Here is a 20,617-nt window from a genome sequence, read left to right on the forward strand (position 1 = left end):
CTCTATACCCACAATGCACAGCTATGCTAGCTGGTCCCTAGCACAGCACGGCAGCCTGGCTGCGAGCAAAAACAACAACAGGCTACTGTTGGCAGCTGCATGGAGAGCGACAACGACGACCAGGATCCATCGCATGCAAATTGATATTTTCTCAAGCCAAAATGTATCTTAGCCTTATAATGTGAGTACTGTAGCGTCTTAAGTGTTCTTCACCAGCAGAAGTTGTATTAATCCGCTCCTTGAAGGGGGAAACTGTTTGCAGGCTAGCTGGCTAGCTCGCCAGCTATCTGCGTCTCTCTATGTTTGAGTGTCTTCCGGCAGCAGCGGCGGCGGCAGCAGCGGTGCCATGAACAGTGGACTCCCAGCTTCAGCCGCTCCGCTCGGGGGTGCCGGGATACCCAATGTCAAGGTGAAGTTTTGCCGATACTATGCGAAAGACAAAACCTGCTTTTATGGAGACGAGTGTCAGTTCCTGCACGAGGATCCGTCCATGGCGAGCATGCCGCTGCACGGCGGCGGCGGCAGCCCCGTCCCGCTGTCCATGGCCGGAGGTGGCGGGACGCCTGCGGGCTACTCTCTCAGCGGCCCCGCGGCGGCCTGCCCGGGCGGTGCGGGCACCGGTGTGTCCAAGAAGAGTGAAACCTTGGGGCCTGCAGGGACATCTCTGGAGGGGCAGCTTTTAACCAGTGAGTTACACTTACACCAAGGCCTCACACGGGGTGAACCACTCTTGACTCTACTTTTTAGGGCCTTGCTGGGCTTTGTTAAAATTTAGCCCGAGGATCCAGCGAGGCCTCTTCTCTACCAAAAACAACGTGGGTCACATTTACCAACCATACATGATTTAAGTCCGTCTACTTGGTACTATAGCACGTATTGTCCTCCATCACTGTCATGTGGGTAGCTTTTTCTTCAGGTTAGCGTTAGTTATGTTTGAAATCAACACATAAGTTCAGCCATGCTGTTGGTGGAGGCCTGCTGCTTGCATGACAGCTGAGAGTGTAGCTAAGCTAACTGAGCTAGCTAAACTAGCCAACTAACTTTAATGCATCTGGTTTTGCTTTCAGAAAGTGGCTTTCAGAAAGTGGCTATCGTGTTGCTTTTGGCGTCTCTCTAGTTAAATGTTGTTTATGTGAACTGTAGCGTTGTTGTTACACGTTAGTACAACGTGTGCTAACTGAGCTAATGGCTACACGGGGCATTGTTTTTACTTCGTGTTGTCTTGTTTTCACAACGTAAACAAATAGCAAGTAGCTAACATCCACTTACATCACATGTGTTAATTGCAACCTACTTAAGCTGCAAATTGGAAATCTCACAAACCAGTGATTGTCGCTTAAAAAAGTAGTTAATTATTAAATGGTGTTGATAGTGGATATTGCCCTGCAGCATGTTTTTGCATCGTCTCTCTCTGCAGATGTGGAACTGTTTACATCCTGTCTAATTAGCTCTGTGGTTGGCTAAGCAAACACTCTGTTGTGCAGGCATGCATACTTTACTTTTTGATGTCTGCTCAAGTACAACATGATCTTTTCAATTATATTTCCGCAGTTAGTAAATGCTAAACTTTGGTCTCTGTCATCCACAGTTCCAGGGATGGAGGGTGCAACCCTGAGCGATGCCAATCTCACCAACTCTTACTTCAGCAGCAGCTTTATTGGGGTCAACGGGTTTGGAAGCCCAGCAGAGTCTAAATACTCAATGATGCAGGTACAAGAGTCTGTCTAAATATGTGGTGTGACAACGACAGCTCTGTAAATTGAGGTTATTCACACATGTTGTTCTCATTATAGTTGTTGATTCCCACGCAAACTGAAGTGCTAAATTAATCACTTAAAAGTTTAGTTAGTTTAAAACCTATAATTTGCATTTTTGTGTATACTTGTGTTTAATGATAATATGTAATATTGGATGACAATTTATTGATGCATATAAATGCATATCAAAGAGCTTCCTGCAATACATCTGTTCTTGATGCTCCCCTCTTTAGCGAATGACTACCAGCAGCAGCTCTCCCAGTCTCCTCAACGATGGTGCCAAGAACTTCAGCCACAGCACTCATGGTAAGACCCCTACACTGCTCCGTGGAGAAGTGGTCAGCACTCGTCCAATGAATATTGAACATATCGCTTCTCGACTCCTTACACTTTGTGGTCCTTCACAGATCCAGTGAACTCCCCGACATCTTCACTGTTCAGTGATTTTGGTGCTCTTAGCATTTCCCAAAGGAGAAAGGTGAGCACACAAGCATCACGTTCAAGACATCTGAATTATGTTAATGTGCTTTTAAAGTTTAGTTCTGTGCTTTTGTATAAGCCTGTACTTGCAGTCCAACGAGGATTCATTCAATAATTTCCATCAACAATCAATTGCCATCTTCATCTCTGTTGTCTCTAACAGGAGTGGTAGATTTCATGTAACTCTTGCATGTTTCTCTCTGTGTCACCAGGCTCCTAATCCGGCAGCAAGTGAGTTCATCCCTAAGGGAGCTCCACGAATGGCCACCATGGCTCAGTCCACTGTCCAGGCCTTCCCCTCGCCTATTTTCCCACATCCAGCCCTCAGCAGCTCCACAGCTGCTGCGCTGGCCCCAGGTGAGTGTTTCCAGAGCACTACGAATGGAGAAATCACCTCGTTATATTTGCTTTGTTCTACTTTCTACATGGCTCAGTTTTGTTTTCCATCTTTAGCTCCTGAAATTGTATAGTTCAGCAAGTTTGGGAATTCCCTTTTGTGTGAAGCACCACATGTGCTACTGTTGAAACAAAAGCAAGAACTCTTTTGCTGCTGTGCTGCTTTCATGCATTTTATTTGTTAGCAGCTAGTGATTGCGTCATGCCCATTTTGAAGCAAACACGTCTCAAACATGTCCCCTCGTCTCCAATTTTAGGCATGTCTTTGTCTGCTGGATCTTCTCCTCTCCACTCCCCAAAAATTACACCCCACACCTCACCTGCTCCTCGTCGGCGCAGCCACACCCCAAACCCTGCCAACTACATGGTGCCCACCACCGCTTCTGACCCGGGCACTCACATTATCCAGAAAGAAACCGTAGGGGGGACCACCTACTTCTACACGGACAACACCCCGGCACCAATGGCTGGGATGGTATGTTCAGAAAATATCTGCAGACTTCATTTGGGAACACACTCGAAAATTTAAATCCTAACCAGCTACACAAAGATGCACCACCGCACTTGATTTTGACTTTTGCAGTAGGGCTGCATCTAACAATTATTTTCTTGAATAATCAATTAGTTGTTTGGTCGATAAAATGTCAGAAAATGGTGAAAAATGTTGATCACTGTTTCCCAAAGCCCCAGGTAACGTCCTCAAATGTCTAGTTTTGTCCCAACCAATAGTCCACAACCCGAAGATATTCAGTTTGCCGTCATAAAAGTCTAAAGAAGTTAGAAAATTTCACATTTTAAAAGCCGGAATCAGAGAATTTTGAAATTTTCTTCTTAAAAATGACTCAAAACGATTACACCAATTATCAAAATAGTTGGCGATTAATTTGATAGTTGACAGAAAATGATTGTGCACAAGAATACTGCATTTAAGTCTGTCTTTTTGTAGCTCATACTATGGCATTACATGCAGATATTATCATGAAAACTTTATATGAACCCCTTTTTTGTTTGGGAGGCAAGAGAGTTAGGTCCATAATGCCTGCACACTACACTATGCTACAGCCTGCGAGCTTCTCTCATTTGCGCAGAGCAGTGCATCTGTACACAATCTGAAATATTTGCCTTTGTGGCCAACTGGGGGTAATAATTTGGCTTCATATGGCAATGTGATGATCTAAGAGTTTCGTTTTTCGAGATTTTTAGTTGAATAATAATACATGTACTTCATCACACTGGTTTTCATTTCTTAATAAATAGGAAGCTGTGTTTTTCTGGTTTCATCACAGGTGTTTCCTACCTACCATATCTATCCCCCCACTGCGCCCCATGTGGCTTACATGCAGCCGAAAGCCAATGCCCCGTCCTTCTTCATGGCCGACGAACTCCGACAGGTATTTTCCCTCCTCCTTCACTCAATGTCCTTTCATCAGAGTCTTGTTCTGTGGTGGTAATGTCTGATTTGATGTCCTCTTGTTTCTCCCCCAGGAGTTGATAAACAGACATCTGATAACCATGGCCCAGATCGACCACTCAGAGAACCCAGGTAAAGGGTCTGCTCTGTTGTAATTGAACCCATGTCGCATCAAAAAAGTTATTGATTTGATTATTCACCTGTGTGTGCAGCAGAATGAGAAAACATGCTTTGTGTCGAACAGAAGGGTTTCTATTCTATTGTTTGTGTTCACAAGTAAACAAACCTATATTTCTTGCTTAAACAAATGTGGAAGGAGTTTATTTCCTCATGTTAGTGTGGAGGGATGTTGAAATATATATTGTCTTTGTGGTCTCTGTGGGTCTCGCTTCCAGTAACTGACGTGGTTTTTTGTCATGCAACACGTCAGTTTATATTATTGTGTAAGTGTAAAAACAAATCCTATATGAAAATGTAAATCCAGACTTTAGTGCTTTTTTTTGTCAGACTTTATTGTTCATACATAAAGCCAACTTAAAGTTGGCGGATCTTTAGTTTGTTTGTGCAGTAGCGCGTGTATTCATATTTATTTTTTGCTTCTGAAACCGCTTCTGTCTTTGGCAGATGTACCGTCTGAGGTGGACAGCTACCACAGCCTGTTCCCCCTCGAACCACTCCCCCCACCAAACCGCATGCAGAAGACCAGCAACTTCAGCTACATCACCTCCTGCTACAAGGCGGTCAACAGCAAAGATGACCTGCCTTACTGCCTGAGGAGGATACACGGTAAGTGATGTATTGATGAGAAGAACTCGTCATATAAGTGATAAGACATCCAGTTGGCTGAGATGATTACATGTGTCCAAAGCACACTTAATAGTTTTGTCTAATGTCATTTTAGTGATCCTAGTGGAGTGATTTGTATTGAATTGCCAGCAGACTGATACATACTGTATTTCCAAAATACATAGCCAGAACAAGTGTAACTGCATTGGCGATAAGTACATTTGTGTGAACCTTTTGGATGAATTGTTCATTTAACATAAATCAGACAAGTCTTCACCTTTCCTACTGTCAGGAAATCAACATTGGACCTTTTTTAAAAGGAAAATAATCTGTTACTGTTGTGCAGCAACCATAAACAAGCCTCATAACAAGTCTTATTGGTTCAGCATTATGACCTCTCACTGTGGTTATATTCAAACGCAGTGAGCAGGATGTAGCTATATTGTAAGACACCTGTATTCATTTCCTATCGCCTATATTTGTATTGTGTTTCTTCAAAACATGTCCAGGTTTCCGCCTTGTTAACACCAAGTGCATGATGCTGGTGGACATGTGGAAGAAGATTCAGCACTCAAACTCTGTCACGCTGAGGGAGGTCTTCACCACAAAGGCCTTTGGAGACCACTGTGAGTGTGTATAAGCAGTTGTTTTGTACACAACCCGTGTGTGAATTTCTTGTTTGTGTCCTTTGGATATGGTCCATGTGTCTTTTTAGTAGTGGCTGTAGATGCAAGACCCTTTTTTGTTGCTTAATTTCATTTTATACTTTTTTACAATTAGTTAACATTCTTGATATTAAAGTACTAAAAGATTAAATGTTGTAGGTGTTGTCCTGTACTTGTTGCATTCAAGCTCCATTTAAAGTGGCTATTTTTCCAGTCAAGTTTTGCTTTCAAAATGTCCCTTTGCCTAATAGAAACCAGGTTTTAGTACAACAAACTTCCAGTTGCTTGTCTCATGATAGAAAATAAAAAATGTTCACAATGCAGGACAGAGTGACAATAAAAGAATGACAAGAAATGTGTGTAACTAAACTGTTGTTGGTTGTGTAGTTTGCTGTCTTTGACTCTTGTCCTCTCCTCTCCACCTCTTTTTGCCCCAGCATTGGTGTTCTCCTATGACTTCCATGCGGGTGCAGAGACTATGTTCAGCAGACACTTCAATGACCCAGCAGCAGATTCGTATTTTACCAAGAGGAAGTGGGGTGAGTTGGTCTTCCGTCCATGCCCTCACACAAATAGACCCAGCATCACCTCAGATACGCCGCTCTGGTTCACACGTTTTTGAGTTTGTTTAGATGTTTGCTAATGAGGTCATCTGCTTAGGTGTACATGGGTGTGCCTTTTCACATTTTGCATTGCGTGTGGTTGTGCTCAAGTTCGCCTTGGTTGTATATACATATACAAAACCACTCGGTTGACAAGCATCTCAAAAAAGGACTGAAACTACCCTGGTGGATGTTGTTGGGGTTCAAAGAGGGCTCAGGTTTGGATCTGTAAGGTATCCTGGTTTGACAGTTGATATACATGTTTGTGCGCCAGATACATGGGGAAACTGTGGCTGAAACTGATCCTAAGGCAGGTGCTCTAGGGTCTATGTAGTGGAATGCAGACAGAGGAAGCAAAACCATTCAGATCCTGAGCTTTGTCTAGTCTGTTAAATCAAGCACTGATGTCTACACAATTGTATGAGTTGTAAAGAAATAAGAATTTCTGTGATGCCTTTGCACAGGGAAACATACTTTACCCAAATCATCAGATCATCAAGTGCAACTGTATTTCCTACTGGAATCGCATGTAAGGAAACAAACGTTCACCAACTCTGTCTTGGTGTGAAAGTGTGGCTTTGTGCTTGACACACCCTAACTACTGTTTGTAGTCAGAGTTGCAGATAATAACGAGTAAGACAAAGTTGCCTTACACAAATAGTTAATGTTAATGGTGCACAGTGAGACAATTTATTCCAGTTTTCATATTTATGATTCTTACTAATGACTTTTTGCTGCCTGTTGCAATTTCAGAAATGTTTCTCTCATCATGCTGAGTAAGGTTAGATTGACTGAAATGATGTTTCTTACTGACAAGATAAGATTGGCAAGGAAGTGGATGACAGTTTGAGGTTCAGTTCAGTTCTAGCCCTTCAGGCTGCGTTGGTGTGATAAAGCCTGTGTCTCTCTGTGTGCAGGACAACATGAACCTCCCCCGCCACGGCAGCATGCAGGTCTGCTCCCAGAGTCTCTGATCTGGGCCTACATTGTCCAGCTCAGCTCCGCCCTGCGCACCATCCACACGGCCGGCCTGGCCTGCCGTGTCATGGACCCCAGCAAGATTCTCATTACTTGCAAGACCAGGTGCACACACACTCACACACACACATACACAAATAGCTCAGCAGACATTTAATTATTCTGCACTGGGTAGATCAATTTTGTTTTTAGAGCCTGTCATATGCAATGTAGTGTTAAGGAACAGTATGGATTTCAATTTCCACCTCTGAGAGTGTAGATATGACTGTTAACTGTAAATGCATTAAAAGCGGAAGAGTATTTTCAGTCAAGGCTTCCTTTTTTTCACAACCATGTGGTTGTGCATACTCAATACAGAAATGAGCACAAAGAATTGACGATAATGGTCTCCTATCTCTGTAGGTTACGGGTGAACTGTGTTGGAGTGTTCGATGTCTTAACATTTGACAACAGTCAGACCAATCATCTTGCCCTCATGCCACAGTACCAGGTATTTTCTATGATGTAGACTGTGATTAATGTACATAACAGAATGTGTTATGGAAGAATGTCATGTCTTATCTACTTGCCAGTTTTGATATGAGTGTTTGGGTGATATGTTTCTTTTGTTTTGTAGCAAGCAGACCTAGTGTCGCTGGGCAAGGTGGTACTGGCGCTGGCATGTAACTCACTGGCTGGCATTCAAAGGGAGAATCTGCAGAAGGCAATGGAGCTGGTGTCCATCAACTACTCTTCAGACCTCAAGAACCTCATTCTGTAAGAAAGGGAGGGGGCGCGGCATGAAACAGCATGTGTTCAGACACTATCTTTGGGACCTGTTGTATTTAATCAAAATGTTGCATATTAAGGCTTCTCTTAAAGTTGGACACAGCCTGAAACGCAGTTTGTCTAAAAAGCACCTAAGACCTGGCTGGGGCCAAATCTGGCAAAGACCTCATATCTGTAGCTTATTGAAATGATCTGTTAACTTCCCCATGTCCTCTTTTTGCTGATCAACTGCGTCAGTCTCTCATCTTCTCATATTGTTATCTTCTCTTCGCCTGCTGGCAACCAGAAACTTTATTTTATTTTATCCTCTAACCACATCAGTCCGATGCTTGCATGACAGTCATACTGTGCCAAAGGCTGTAACTTTGCCACAACTTATCCTGTGCCTCTCAGATGTCGGCACAAGTTGACATCTGTGAGAAATGAAGGCACATTTTTGCCTTAATTTGATAGTGGGCGGTGAAGAAGTAGACAGGAAACATGGGAAGAGAGAAATGGGTATGATGTGCAACCAAGGTCCCTGGCTAGAATCAAACCAGGGAAGTTGTGGTTATGTGGCATCGCAGTAACAATACAGCTACCAAGGTGCTCCATAAATCCCCAGTTTTACAACTAATTTTAATATAAATCAACAGCGTGAGTCCTCAAGTAGGACTCTAATTAAAAAGTTTTATATATATATGTATCGTGTACCCTATTTTTAGGGTACACATGATATTTAGTATATTTTTAGTTTTCATGTCTACAACAGTCAGTACTGCACATCTGATTAATGTCTATTTCCCAGAATTTAAATTGACATATAATAATGAACTTTATGCAGCACTTTCCTTAACAATGTTCCAAAGTGCTTTACAAAAAGGAAATAAAACCAGACAAGGCAGTTAAAATGAGAATAAGGCCAAAGGACATGAGCAGAGATAAAGTTTCGATAATAAAAAGATCCAATAAATAAAAACACATATCAAACATTTCCAAAAGCTTTCACAAAGAGAAAAATTTTAAGAAGAGATTTAAAAGAAGCTAGAGACTGAAGCCTCGTTTATACTCCCGAGCAGACGCGTACACGGACAGCTGCAGACACCACAGACACGTAGTAGCTCTGTTTATACTGCTCTCTGGGGTACGCTTGGAGGACGCGTTCCACACATGCGCAGTAGATCGTTGTCCACGCGGTCACAACACTGTCTTCCAATAAATTGGAGGTATGCGGACGTCCATACAGAGCCTACATGTATACCCTCTGATGACAAAATTTACGTCATGCGGACCCTAGCGGACCCTCTCGTACTCACGGACGTGGAGGGTATAGTTTCAGCTTTGTGTGTCTGAGTTCAGTAGGTAGAGTCCCATAGTGTGGGGGCTCTAATAGCAAAAGCCCAATCACCCTTAGTCACCAACCGTGACCTGGGAGTAACCAGCAGGGCTCCATCCCTGGATCTTAATGGCCAAGAGGGCATATAACAGGTCAAAAAATCAGAGATGCACATAGTTGCAAGGCCATTTAAGGTCTTAAAAGTGAGCAATATGATTTTTAAAATCAATACAAAATCTAACAGTGATGTGATCAGGCCTCTTTGTCCCTGTAATAATTCGAGCAGCAGCATTTTTTACTAACTGGAGATGGTGGAGGAGCCCTGGCTGATACCTGCAATAATCAAGCTAAGTACAGATAAAAGCATGTACAAGTTTTTGTAAATCAAGAATTGATTTCCTAATTTGGCCATACATTCCATTTATGTAGGTTATAGTTGGTGCTGCTGACGATGGTAGTTGCGTCAGCAGTTGATTTTTATACAGTGATTTTATATCTGCTGCTAATAAAAGTTTGTGGAAGGAAATGTTGTGGGTGCAATGTATATAATATCTGTATGATCTGATGAATTTTTGGGAGGAGCAGAGAATATGTCTGATAACATTCTTAGTCATAGGTTAGCTAAATGCTATGACAACGGAAACTTGCGGTACTTGCAGTCAGTCCAGTAGGCTTCGACTTCTCACCTTTAGATAAAGCTGAGAATTGGCCTTTTGTGTCAGAACAAGACGAATGCTCTTACACTTAAACATCTAAATACAAAGGATGTAACGATACACAAAATTAATGGTTCAGTATGTACCTTGGTTTTAGGGTCACAATTTGGTATGATTTCCGTACAGCAGAAAAGAAAAAAAAGGTAGAAAATAACATTTTGGTCATCCAACAATGGCTCATTGGCTGTAACATAACACATTACAATTACTGAAACAGTTTGCAGTGGAAAAGGAAAACAACCCTTCTGTTTCCTGCAAGTAGTCAGGACACCTGTTGACAGCTGATTTATGGTCTAACTGTATATAAAGTAGTTCAAACTAGCTCCGACTCCAGCTGCTACAACAGTAACATACTGCTTACACACTGATACTTCAGTATGAATAATCTCATGATGTCATATATAATAATATATCAATCAGAGGGATCAAACCACTACCTTAACTTTAATACTTTTTAACTACATTTTTCTCTCTCAGAACTGGTTCTGTCATGTTGTGACCACATCAGAAATCAAATGTTTTTATCGTTGTTCTGACCTAAATTACCCACAATGGACTTTGACCACCGGCAGCTCGGTCAGAGGTTTGAGTGTTTTTATTCTAGTAGCAGCTGATGTAGCCTCAGGCAGAGATGAGGCTGCAGAGGTCTGGTAACCTCACGTCTTTGTAATGCTGCACTCCAGGACTTTTTTCATTTTCAAACTCGTAGTCTGCTGCCCCAACCAATGTTGACTCGAGTGATCCGACTTCAATCAGCTCCCTTTGGACCCACAAAACACTTCATATATATTTTTTCCCACATTTGCAGTAGTATTCCCCAAGACCTGTAAACACACTTTGATTGATGTAGTTTAAGGCTTTGCACTATAATTGATTTATCAAAATAACAGCTGAAACTGTCAAATTTTAGCAATGTTTTAATTATTGCCTTTTGTACATGAGTAGAATTTAAATACCTATGAAAGGAGTCCTTCAGTATCAGCATCAAAATAAATGTCACATTGACTAGGACAATGGAAGAGTGTGGGTGTATCTAATCTTTCTGACCCATCTGAAGGCAAACTTGATTTTTTTTTTTGTGAATGTACAGGTATCTGCTGACTGAACAGTCTCGCCTGCGCAGTGTCAATGACATTATGCCGATGATCGGAGCCCGATTTTACACACAACTGGATGCATCGCAGATGAGGAATGATGTCATTGAGGAGGACCTGGCCAAGGTATTCAAATAATACATGTTCAAATATATATGCAAACACACAAAGGGAGTTCACGTTTCACAGGATGACGAACCGAAAGCACACGTGATAAAGCATTATTTGGTTGTGGTCTTTTCAGGCTGATATTCTTGGGTGGTGGTCAGATATGGGGCATTGGTTGCGTTTCCTAACAGAAGTTGTGTACACACAGGATGTTGTATGGTATATTGTACGCTTCTCAGTCTCGTCTCAAATTTTGTTTCCCCACCTTTAAGAGTGTGAATGTGTGAAACAAGCGACCGTAACCTCATCTTTCTTCTCGTTCATGCCTCAACTTCCCCTTTACTCCTTTTACTCCGTTTACATGCGCAAAACAGAGTAGTAAGATGGTTGATGTTGTCACCTCTAACTGCAAATGGGGATTTCATTTTTTGCCTAGTGGTGGCTTTATCTTTTTAAATGCAGTTTAAATGGAAGACGAAAGTTGAGAGAAGTGCTGATTACAGCAAGGAAATACCACTCTGTAATAATAAATGGGGTTTTTTAAAAAATAGGTAGCTTAGCTGTTGTCTCTGCTGGTGGGGAGAGTGGTAGCATTTCCTGTTTATCAGCCCGTCTCTGCATTATGTGTTACATGTGTATGTGCATGCAGGGAATAGTTGCAGTGCTGTGGGTTTACCTGGCAGGCCTTTTGTTGACAAATGTTTTGACTATTTAAACACATTTTTTCTGAAGCAGAAAATGTCTTGTGCAACCTAGAGGAACCAAAAACCAAGCTGAACCTGAAGGGCTGTAGCATGGGTAGGATTACACATGCAATGAAATGGCAATGGTGTGCCATAGTGGCTGCGTCATTGCAACACCACTGTTGTGTCAAGCTGCTCGCTTTGGTGCTGCTTTTAAGGTTTTGGTGGTTGGTGATGAATTTGTAAAGGCATTATGCAGATACACAGATTACATTACTTGCCCACTGTCGCTTTGCTTTTTTTTATAGACATAAAACCCATTTAGTTCGTTTTCACATATCAGTGCGTAACTACAGTCATTGTGTACTGGGCTCTGAGTGCATCCAAAACGCAGGTGACCTACGCTCAACAATGTACCTGAACGCCTCCTGTGTAGTCACTCACTGCTGCTAACACTATGCTCTCTGTCTAGACACGGGGTAAGAGTGTCCATTATTGATTAAAAGCTCTGTTTTCGCTGTCTACCTTTCTCTTTTTAGAGCACTTTTCTCTGACTCGTGTCACGCCGCGACTCTGTCAGTTGGCAGAGCCCTGAAGCTGCGCCCTGCCCCTGCACAGAGCGGAGTGGCTCACTGATTTATTCAAAGCTTATTAATATTAAACGCATCTCATGTCCAAATTGCACCAAATTCGACACTGCACTCCTTTGGGTCTCCAGCCATATACCCGCCAAGCGTGGAGTTGATTGGATGAACAATTTCAGAGATACACGGAGGACATACATACATATATATATATATATACATATATACATACAGAGTCCTTCCTTTGTAGAAAGATTCCTCATTATCGTGATAACTTTTTATTATTTTTCAGAATGGATGAATTTGAACAGTTTGGGACATCCTATTATCTGAAATGTAAAAAAAAGATTAAGTACATGCAGATGCAAATAATTGCAATTCAAGAGGTTTATTGATACATAAAAATAACTCGTGCTTTAGTCTCCTCTAACTCTTGAACAATCTTAAAATATTTTATCATGCAACAAACTTCAAGCGTCGGAGCCAGTGTGGAGGTGACTTGAGATGCACTTTTAAGAGTTACAAAAAGACACCATCTAAACCGAAAAGTAAAATAATCATAAATTGTCTTTAGACGTCCAGTGTTGGTAAACCTTTTCTCCACAAGAAGTTAGTCTGGAGCAGCTAATTTTACTTCTTATAATTTGTATATTTGTGACGATCATGAAAATTATTTTATGAAGACGGTACCAAAGCTGAATGAGCTGTCACCTTCTCCATCCATGAGGGGAAACTCAACAGACTGAACAACAGGTGTGGTTTATATATTATGTGAAAACATGATTTATTTCAATCTGCCTGGAATTTAACAGGCTTTGTCTAGTGATGCCATGTCTCCATATCTCAGCAATCAGGTTTTTGAGTAAAATCTTATCATAACTGATAGAACGAATAATTGTCAGCAGTTTGTTCTTTTTGGAGAGCAAATCGGAGGTTTGGGACCAATGTGGCAGGAAAGTTTGAAGGATCTGTTCCTGGAGGAAGCCAACATGATTGGTTGATTGGTGTTCAATAATTTTCACTTTGTCCAACAGTGCAGAAAAGGATTGACAGGGTGAGACAGGCAGACAGCAGGAAGAGAAAGGAGAGGCAGGAGTAAATTATATCTGCAGAGATGAAAGGTGAGCTATAATCTGACATGGAGTGAAAAATATCACGTTTTCATCATAACCTGTGAGTGTTTTCCGCACAGATGAGTCTGCAGTTGGTTTTACTGTTTAGGAGCTTTAGCAGTGTTGAGAGTTGTCCTCAGTTGTCTGATGAAATTCAACTTCTTCTGACTGACTTTCTGTATGGAGGAAGTGTCCTCTGGAACCTGTTAGAAACCACTGTCCAGCACCATGTATGGACTGAAAGTCAAGTGGGTTTCAGTTTCTGACAATGTTCCTTGCAGGCTTGCGTAGTCTTGTTATTTTTGAGGGGGAATTAAGTCATTGCACGTTTATGAGAATTGTTTGTTCATTATTCAGTTCTTTTCTTTTATTCATATTTAGCACTCAACCTGCTGTATCAAGCTATAGCATTGCTCTCTCTGTACAGCTAAGGCAGTGTTAACCGCTCAGAGTGAATGTGTTTTATACTTTTAAATTTGCACAAGCTGAAGTTTACTGCATCTTGCAGCTCCTAATGGAAGATTTATGTCATATGTGCCAATTTCAAAGTTTGTCACCTCAAGTATGTGACATTTTAAATCTGTTTAGAAAATGATTCGTTTCTCTTTTTTAAGTCCTACAATTCAACTTCAGCTGGTCTAAGTTCCATCACTTCCTCCCACCAAAAAATACCAATTCTACTTAATGGATACTTGCACCCCATTTCCCCCCAAAACTGAAAATTTGTGGGGTTGAGGACTAAAGCCATTGTTTATTTGCAGGAGGTGCAAAATGGCCGTCTCTTCCGCCTATTGGCCAAACTGGGCACCATCAACGAGAGGCCAGAGTAAGTAGCACTTGTATGAAGACGCCTTGCTGTGCTTGTAATGTGTGGTTCTTGTATTACTCTTGTAACTTTGTTTTTTTGTGAATCAGGTTTCAGAAGGACCCCACGTGGTCAGAAACGGGCGACCGTTACCTGTTGAAGCTTTTCCGGGATCACCTGTTTCACCAGGTGACAGAAGCTGGGACGCCCTGGATCGACCTCAGCCACATTGTCTCCTGCCTCAACAAAGTCAGTACTATTGGTATTTCCTTCCATGTTCATTTTTTCATTTCAAGCATCATACTGCGCGTCACTGGCGAAAACAATCATGCGTGCGTTTGCCATTAGAGAGTAAGAGTAAGACTGATAATTGGCTTATCTCCATTAGTCATGTTTTGAATTTGGTTAGTATCTGATCATATGCAGGAGCTGCAGGGAAAATGAGATCTCTCAGCACTTTTGAACTAGTTTGTTTTCGTCAAAAAGCAAAATTGAAAAATAACCTGACAACCAACTTGAACTTCTGGTAGACTTGTTTTTTCTCACCTCTGTTGTTCCTCCTCTCACTTATCAAGCCTGTAGCTAATTAAAACTGACTTTCACACTTCATAAGTCCGTGATGGATATGTTTTTGTTAATATATAGGCTTATCTCAGATTCATTACGTTATCTGGGTAAACGGTAGTTTAGAGACATGAAGCCTTACTTGCTCATATCCGCCCCTTACCAACTTGCTTAGAATTAGGGCGGCAACTAATGGAATTTTTTATCATCCATTAATATGCCAATCATGTTTCTCAATAAATTGTCTAAAAATGTCAGAAAAAACTAAAAAAAAATCTAATTTTTTACAATTTCCTAAAGCCCAACATGACATTGTCCAAAACTCAATATAAGATGCATGAAATAATTAATATAATCATAAAATCATCCTATTTGTGAAGCTGTTACTAAACATGTTAGTGTTAGCATTTTTGCTTAAGAGGTTCCTTAAACGATTCATTACCAAAATAGTTGCAGAACCCCTGTACCTCATGTTCATGGAATATACATTTACTGTATCTACCTGTGCGCACACACACACACACAGCTGGACGCGGGCGTTCCTGAGAAGATAAGCCTGGTGTCTCGGGATGAGAAGAGCGTCCTGGTTGTGACCTACTCGGACCTGAAGCGCTGCTTCGACAGTACCTTCCAAGAGCTGCAGGCTGCTGCCTCCGGCTCTCTGTAGCGCCCTCTTCGGGCCCGGGATGGGACTGCCCGGACCTGGAGCACACAATTGCACTACAGCGGAGAACCAGGCTCATGGAGATGACATCAGCATGGCGAAGGCAGCGGGGCAGGGCTTCGTGAACCTCAGTCACATACACTGACCCTGTCCACCAGGAAGGCTTTTTCTAAAGTGTATTTTTTTTAGTTTTCCTAAACCCCGCAGCTGAAAATCGAAAAACAAAAGGAAAAAAAAGGACGGATACGGAAGCTGTGATGATGAGTATGATGACATTTTTTTAGATTTGGGGAACAAAATGACAAACAAACCATGAGTTTTTGAACTTTTTTCCTGCTTTTATTGTTTATTTCTATAGTTGGGGTTTATTTTTCTGAGGAGGATGCACTAAGATTTTAATTTTTTTGTTAATTTTTGTTATTTTTATGAATATGTGTGAGTGGCCTACAGGGTGTACAGAGAGAGCTAAAGTCACACACACAAGGACATAAAATACCAGAGCTGACTCAGAATTAAAACAAAGCAACAACAACAACAACAAAAAAAAAATCCAGCTTTGTATTGACTGCATCTCTCTCCGGCTGGAGAATGCACCCCTTCATTCTGACGCACTAGGAGACGGGACACACCACTCGAGGCTTTTTATTGGGGCGGGATGGCACCTGTTTTATGAAATGGGCCAGCTCACCTTTTTGCCTTGGTTGTTGGTTCCCCCTCAGAAAGGACAAACCACTTGGGCGGGTGGGAAGAGTTCTTAAAACTGGAAAAAAAAAAAAAAAATCAATGGATTTCTGACATTTTGGTTCAGGAGGTTGTGGAACATCAGGCTCATATGTGTGGGAGGGTTGGGATAGCATGGACCGGGATTTGGGATTGGGGGATGAAACGTGGTTTCTGTTGGCACTGAGGAAGGGGTGTCTTCTCCCGATGCTGTCTACCAAGTGTTTGTTACATATGCAGCAACCACCTTTGGTTAATGGACACTTTTGTGACATGAACTGCTCAAGGATGGGTCTTTTTGGTTTTGCTGTCCAGCACTTGGGTGTAGCCCGTGGGTGGGGCTTCTGTTGAGGTGGAGCCACAGCTGCCTCTTTGTGGAATGTCCTTATTTTGTCCCCCGCCCGTCCCCAATGTCCCCTTCCTCTGTCTCTCTCTTGCTCTCCCTCCTCCTTTTACCCCAAACCTCACGTACCCTCAGGGGGTCTGGGCCCCTCTACATTTGAGTAAAAGTGATGCTTTTTGTGATTTTTCTAGCTGGTTTTCCTCTTTGCTCAGTTGTTGTGCAGGAATGCATGATGGGATACGGGAGCGCAATTCATTTTTGCCTCAATTTAACTCTTTATTCTGTGGACCAATTCCAGCAGGGGTGAGGGGGTTTAGGGAAAGGGGGAAGGGATGGAGGGCGAAGGAGAATAGGAACCAGGGCACCAACAGTTTTTTTGTTTTATTTGACTTTTTTAAGATCATGATAAACAAACGTGCTGGAGACAAAGCAGCGGGGCTTGCTGTTGCACTCACTCGAATGGCTTGGATTTCTCTCAGGATGACGAACAGCTGGAGGGGCCCAATGATTGAATGTGTTTGGCTGTCATTGGCCGCCCCCTGTCCAGTCAGATAGATGAGCTACAGTGGAGTGGGCGGGACGTCTTCAGATGGAGGTTTTAGGAAGTTAACGTCATTGTGGAGATCATGTCATGAGGGATTTTCATGTTGCCCTTAAGCACAGATCCATACTCAGATGATCATTTGAATCTCATGTCACAATTGATCCTCCAATTGTCCTGTTTGTAAATCAAATGAATTTGGTGCAAATCTGCTTCACCCAGATAAAAAAAAAACAATCCTTACTGTGCCAAACTACCATTGTTGATTCCTTCTTGTTCTCAAAAAAATGTGTGAGCAGAAAAACAACATCACATGTATTTGACCACACTGTCAAATAAGAGACAAGTCGAGGTAAAAGATGTAATCATGGGCCGTGTCCTGGCTGAAGTCGTGGATGTCAGTGGTCTGTATTTGAGGGCAACAAACCTGCAGGGAGCCGGTTTTGTTAGATCATGTACTACTTTCTCTGTTTTAGTAAAACAAACAGACAAAAAACGTATTTTGGTGAATGTGGTGCTTTAGAAAACCCTCGAGACACACACGGAGATACGCACACACACACACACACACACATATACACACACACACACACCTTCAAATGCACACACACGTGCCCCCCCCGACTCAGCCTACACACAATGTCAGTGCTCATGTCACTATCTTCCACATCATAACACACACACTCCAGTAATATTAGTGATGAACCTCCTCTCCTTCCCCCACATCAACACACCTACAATCACCATCTTAGTATGTTTTATGCCCCTCTTGTGTTCATTGTCTCAAATTTTGCAATATTTGTGTGTACAGCAGTATTTTAATAAAGAATACCAAAACTGATACATGATGAGGTTCTTCTTTTTTTTTTTTTTGCAGTTGTGAATGTTACAGCTTTTTTTCCATAATTGAAATATTTTAAAACATGTTACATTCTTCAGTGATTAATCTTCAAAACAAAAAATACAAGCAAATAGCACTCTATGCACAATCCCTGAAGTTTGCGCTGACAATATAAAATGTGGAAGTTTTATTGGCATTGTAGTTCTTGCTATAAACTAAAATGACAGTATCATTAGTCTATCATTCGTCTATTCGTGTCTACTAATGACACTCGGACCCCATTTAAGCCTGGTCGTTTGATTGGTAACTAGAAATCTGGAAAAAGCAAAACACAGAGGCCCATGATCAGATGTCATCCAGATACAGATTGCATGTTTACATTTTGAGAATAGTCTCAGAGAGCTCCTAACTTAGCCTAAAACACTTCTAGCAAGGAGTCCCAGTTTAGGATTGATTTAGGAAAGAAACTTTACCCTTATTGAGGAGGTTTGGTTGACCCTGTTGCAAGGTATGACTCATTCTTTTAAAAGGTGTGATTGGTTTATCAATAAAATAAAATAAAAATGCACTTTAATGGGCATTTAGTGGGCAGTGAAACTGGCCTAATCAGAATTTAGTCTCTATTAAGATGGTGAAATTATAAATACTATTTTTATGTAATGAACATCTGTGCTGAATAAATTGTTAGCTGCATTTTAAAAGTAGCCTACAAATGTCTGCAAACACATGCCTACTTGTGCAGTAATCTATTTACATGCTGATAGGTGTTATATTTATTTTAAGTTCATTTACCACAGTGGTAATTTTAGTACATAATTTATTTGATATTTACTGTGGAAAAATGAGACAGCTTCTGTGGTGGCAAGTCTATAAGTAGCAGCGTTGCTTAGGATGTAAATGTTTTTGTTTCTAGCTGACAAATATCTAAGGCGTTGTCATCACTTTCATTACTGGCATTATAGCATTATTGAGTTATTGTGTGATCGACCACAAATATTATCCCTGCACAATCTAATCTGTAGTGTTTCATTAACTCACTGTCATTCAGCGTTTGGAGAATATTTCTCCTGCCTCTTTGTCTTTCCGCCATTTTCTCCTCTGCTTAAGAAACTCTTAAGCCTCTTAAAAGTCCTCCTCCCTACTCCTAACAGCTTTTCACCTTAGGAGCTCTCTTAAGGGCTAAGATGCTTTGTGAATAACTTTTATCTTTATCAGATCTCGTCTTAACTGGAAGAGGAAGTTCTTAGAAAACATGATTCCATTAATTTTCTTAGAATTTCTTCACCAGGGTCAACACTGTACCAACGAACTTGCTTTTTACTAGGAAGCTTTTGTCACAGGTTAAAATGGGGTCTGCCTCAGGGTGCAGGTATTAAAAGATTGGCTGAGTGCTCATATTTTTAGCTAATGCATCTGTGTTAAATATATTTTTTGCGTAGAGTATTTTGAGTAGTTGTTTGATCTATAAAATGTCAAAAAAGTTTTGAAAAATGCCTGGTAGACTAAGTTGATACTTCAAATAGCTTGTTTTGTCTGACTAAGAGTCCAAAATCAAGAAATCTTCAATTACTGTCATATGAAAGGCAGCAAGCTGGAACCAGAGATTGTTTAGTATTTTGGAAAAAATGATTAATTGAGCATCAAAATATTTGCCAATTTTCTGTGAATTGACTAATGTTTTGGGGAAAAGAAATACATCAAAGGGGAAAAACACTTAACTGAACTAACCATCATGCCTTCAATATTGTCTGTAAATTAGAAACATACTTAAAAACAGCATGAGAGTTCATTTTTGTTGAGTCCGAATGACAGGCCTCTATGTCAAAGGATGCTTGACGTAAAATCAAATATAATTTACTTTCAGAAGAAGTCAGACCCAGACATCAAATTTCAGAGATGATTAATAAGTAAATTATTTGTGAAATGGTTACAGCATTGAAATAAATATCGACAGGTACATCCTGTCTAACACATGATATAAATCAATGAATAATAACGTCTTCCAGCATATATAGCGGCTGTGTAACAGGAACAATAATTTCATACAGCAGTGTTCCTCTTCACAAAGCTCAGCGCATGAGGTACCAATACAATAAGCTCTAATAATAGTTGTAGGTCAGTAAATACATTCCACATAACTGCACAGGATAAGTACTGTCAGGTAATACTTAGCTGCTCTTGGAAAGGGTTGTGTTTGGGAAGATAATACTTGATAATAATGAGGAGGCTTTGTTGTACGACAGCATATGGTTTCTGGAAACAGAAGAAAGGGGAAGAGATGTTTTGTGTCCAATCAAGACAATTATAAGTGTTGGTTAAAGGAGGAAAATGGGAAAAGTATTTGGGAGGTTTAGACTTAAGGGAGGGAGGGCATACTATAATGAGGTAGAGGATGCAAACAGCAAAGTGGAAAAGCAGAATAATGTACGAGTGAATTAAAATACGGAACACGATAATACAAATTTTAAATCTTGTATAAAGTTGTCAGAGAAGTAGACAAGAGCAGATGCTAGAGGGACGGGTAGAGAAAGGCAGAGTTGTAGTCAGGAGGAGGCGAGTTCCCTTCATCGGACTCCCAGTCACACGGCAGGATGGACGGCTCATCGTCACGGAGACCTGTGATATCATTGCGCAGGAAAGGCACCTGGTTGTCCCGGCATTTACTGAAGGTGAAGAGCCTGAAC

The 20,617-nt window shown here is 41.3% G+C and overlaps 2 protein-coding genes across 4 annotated transcripts in view; one reads left to right on the forward strand and one right to left on the reverse strand.

The window, feature by feature from the left end:
• The first annotated feature begins 39 nt into the window (after window positions 1-39).
• On the forward strand, window positions 40-17,933 carry pan3 (poly(A) specific ribonuclease subunit PAN3). Of its 3 annotated transcripts, none has more exons than XR_006093080.1 (19): window positions 40-181; window positions 322-686; window positions 1,589-1,710; window positions 1,991-2,063; window positions 2,165-2,235; window positions 2,450-2,594; window positions 2,891-3,108; window positions 3,920-4,024; window positions 4,119-4,176; window positions 4,669-4,830; window positions 5,340-5,456; window positions 5,933-6,034; window positions 7,015-7,180; window positions 7,478-7,565; window positions 7,692-7,831; window positions 10,965-11,094; window positions 13,378-13,464; window positions 14,217-14,281; window positions 14,371-14,392. XR_006093080.1 is itself a non-coding variant. In XM_042399001.1 (19 exons), exons 1-19 carry the CDS (start codon window positions 162-164, stop codon window positions 15,489-15,491), a joined length of 2,427 nt encoding a protein of 808 aa, XP_042254935.1. In that variant the 5' UTR covers window positions 41-161; the 3' UTR covers window positions 15,492-17,933. The 3 variants fall into 3 exon arrangements, 2 of the variants coding, with proteins under 2 accessions (XP_042254935.1, XP_042254936.1); XM_042399001.1 differs by lacking the exon at window positions 13,378-13,464 and adding an exon at window positions 15,351-17,933 and having other exon boundaries at window positions 41-181; window positions 14,371-14,509; XM_042399002.1 differs by lacking the exon at window positions 13,378-13,464 and adding an exon at window positions 15,351-17,933 and having other exon boundaries at window positions 41-181; window positions 325-686; window positions 14,371-14,509.
• A 98-nt stretch (window positions 17,934-18,031) lies between these two features.
• The window catches only part of flt1 (fms related receptor tyrosine kinase 1), a 35,284-nt gene continuing 32,698 nt past the window's right edge, over window positions 18,032-20,617 (reverse strand). The window contains exon 30 of the mRNA XM_042398736.1: window positions 18,032-20,611. Within this exon, the coding sequence (XP_042254670.1) occupies window positions 20,443-20,611 (169 nt within the window). The 3' untranslated portion in view covers window positions 18,032-20,442. The remainder of the gene's footprint in view (window positions 20,612-20,617) is intronic.

Source organism: Thunnus maccoyii, chromosome 21, assembly GCF_910596095.1.
Source record: "Thunnus maccoyii chromosome 21, fThuMac1.1, whole genome shotgun sequence".
NCBI lineage: Eukaryota > Metazoa > Chordata > Actinopteri > Scombriformes > Scombridae > Thunnus > Thunnus maccoyii.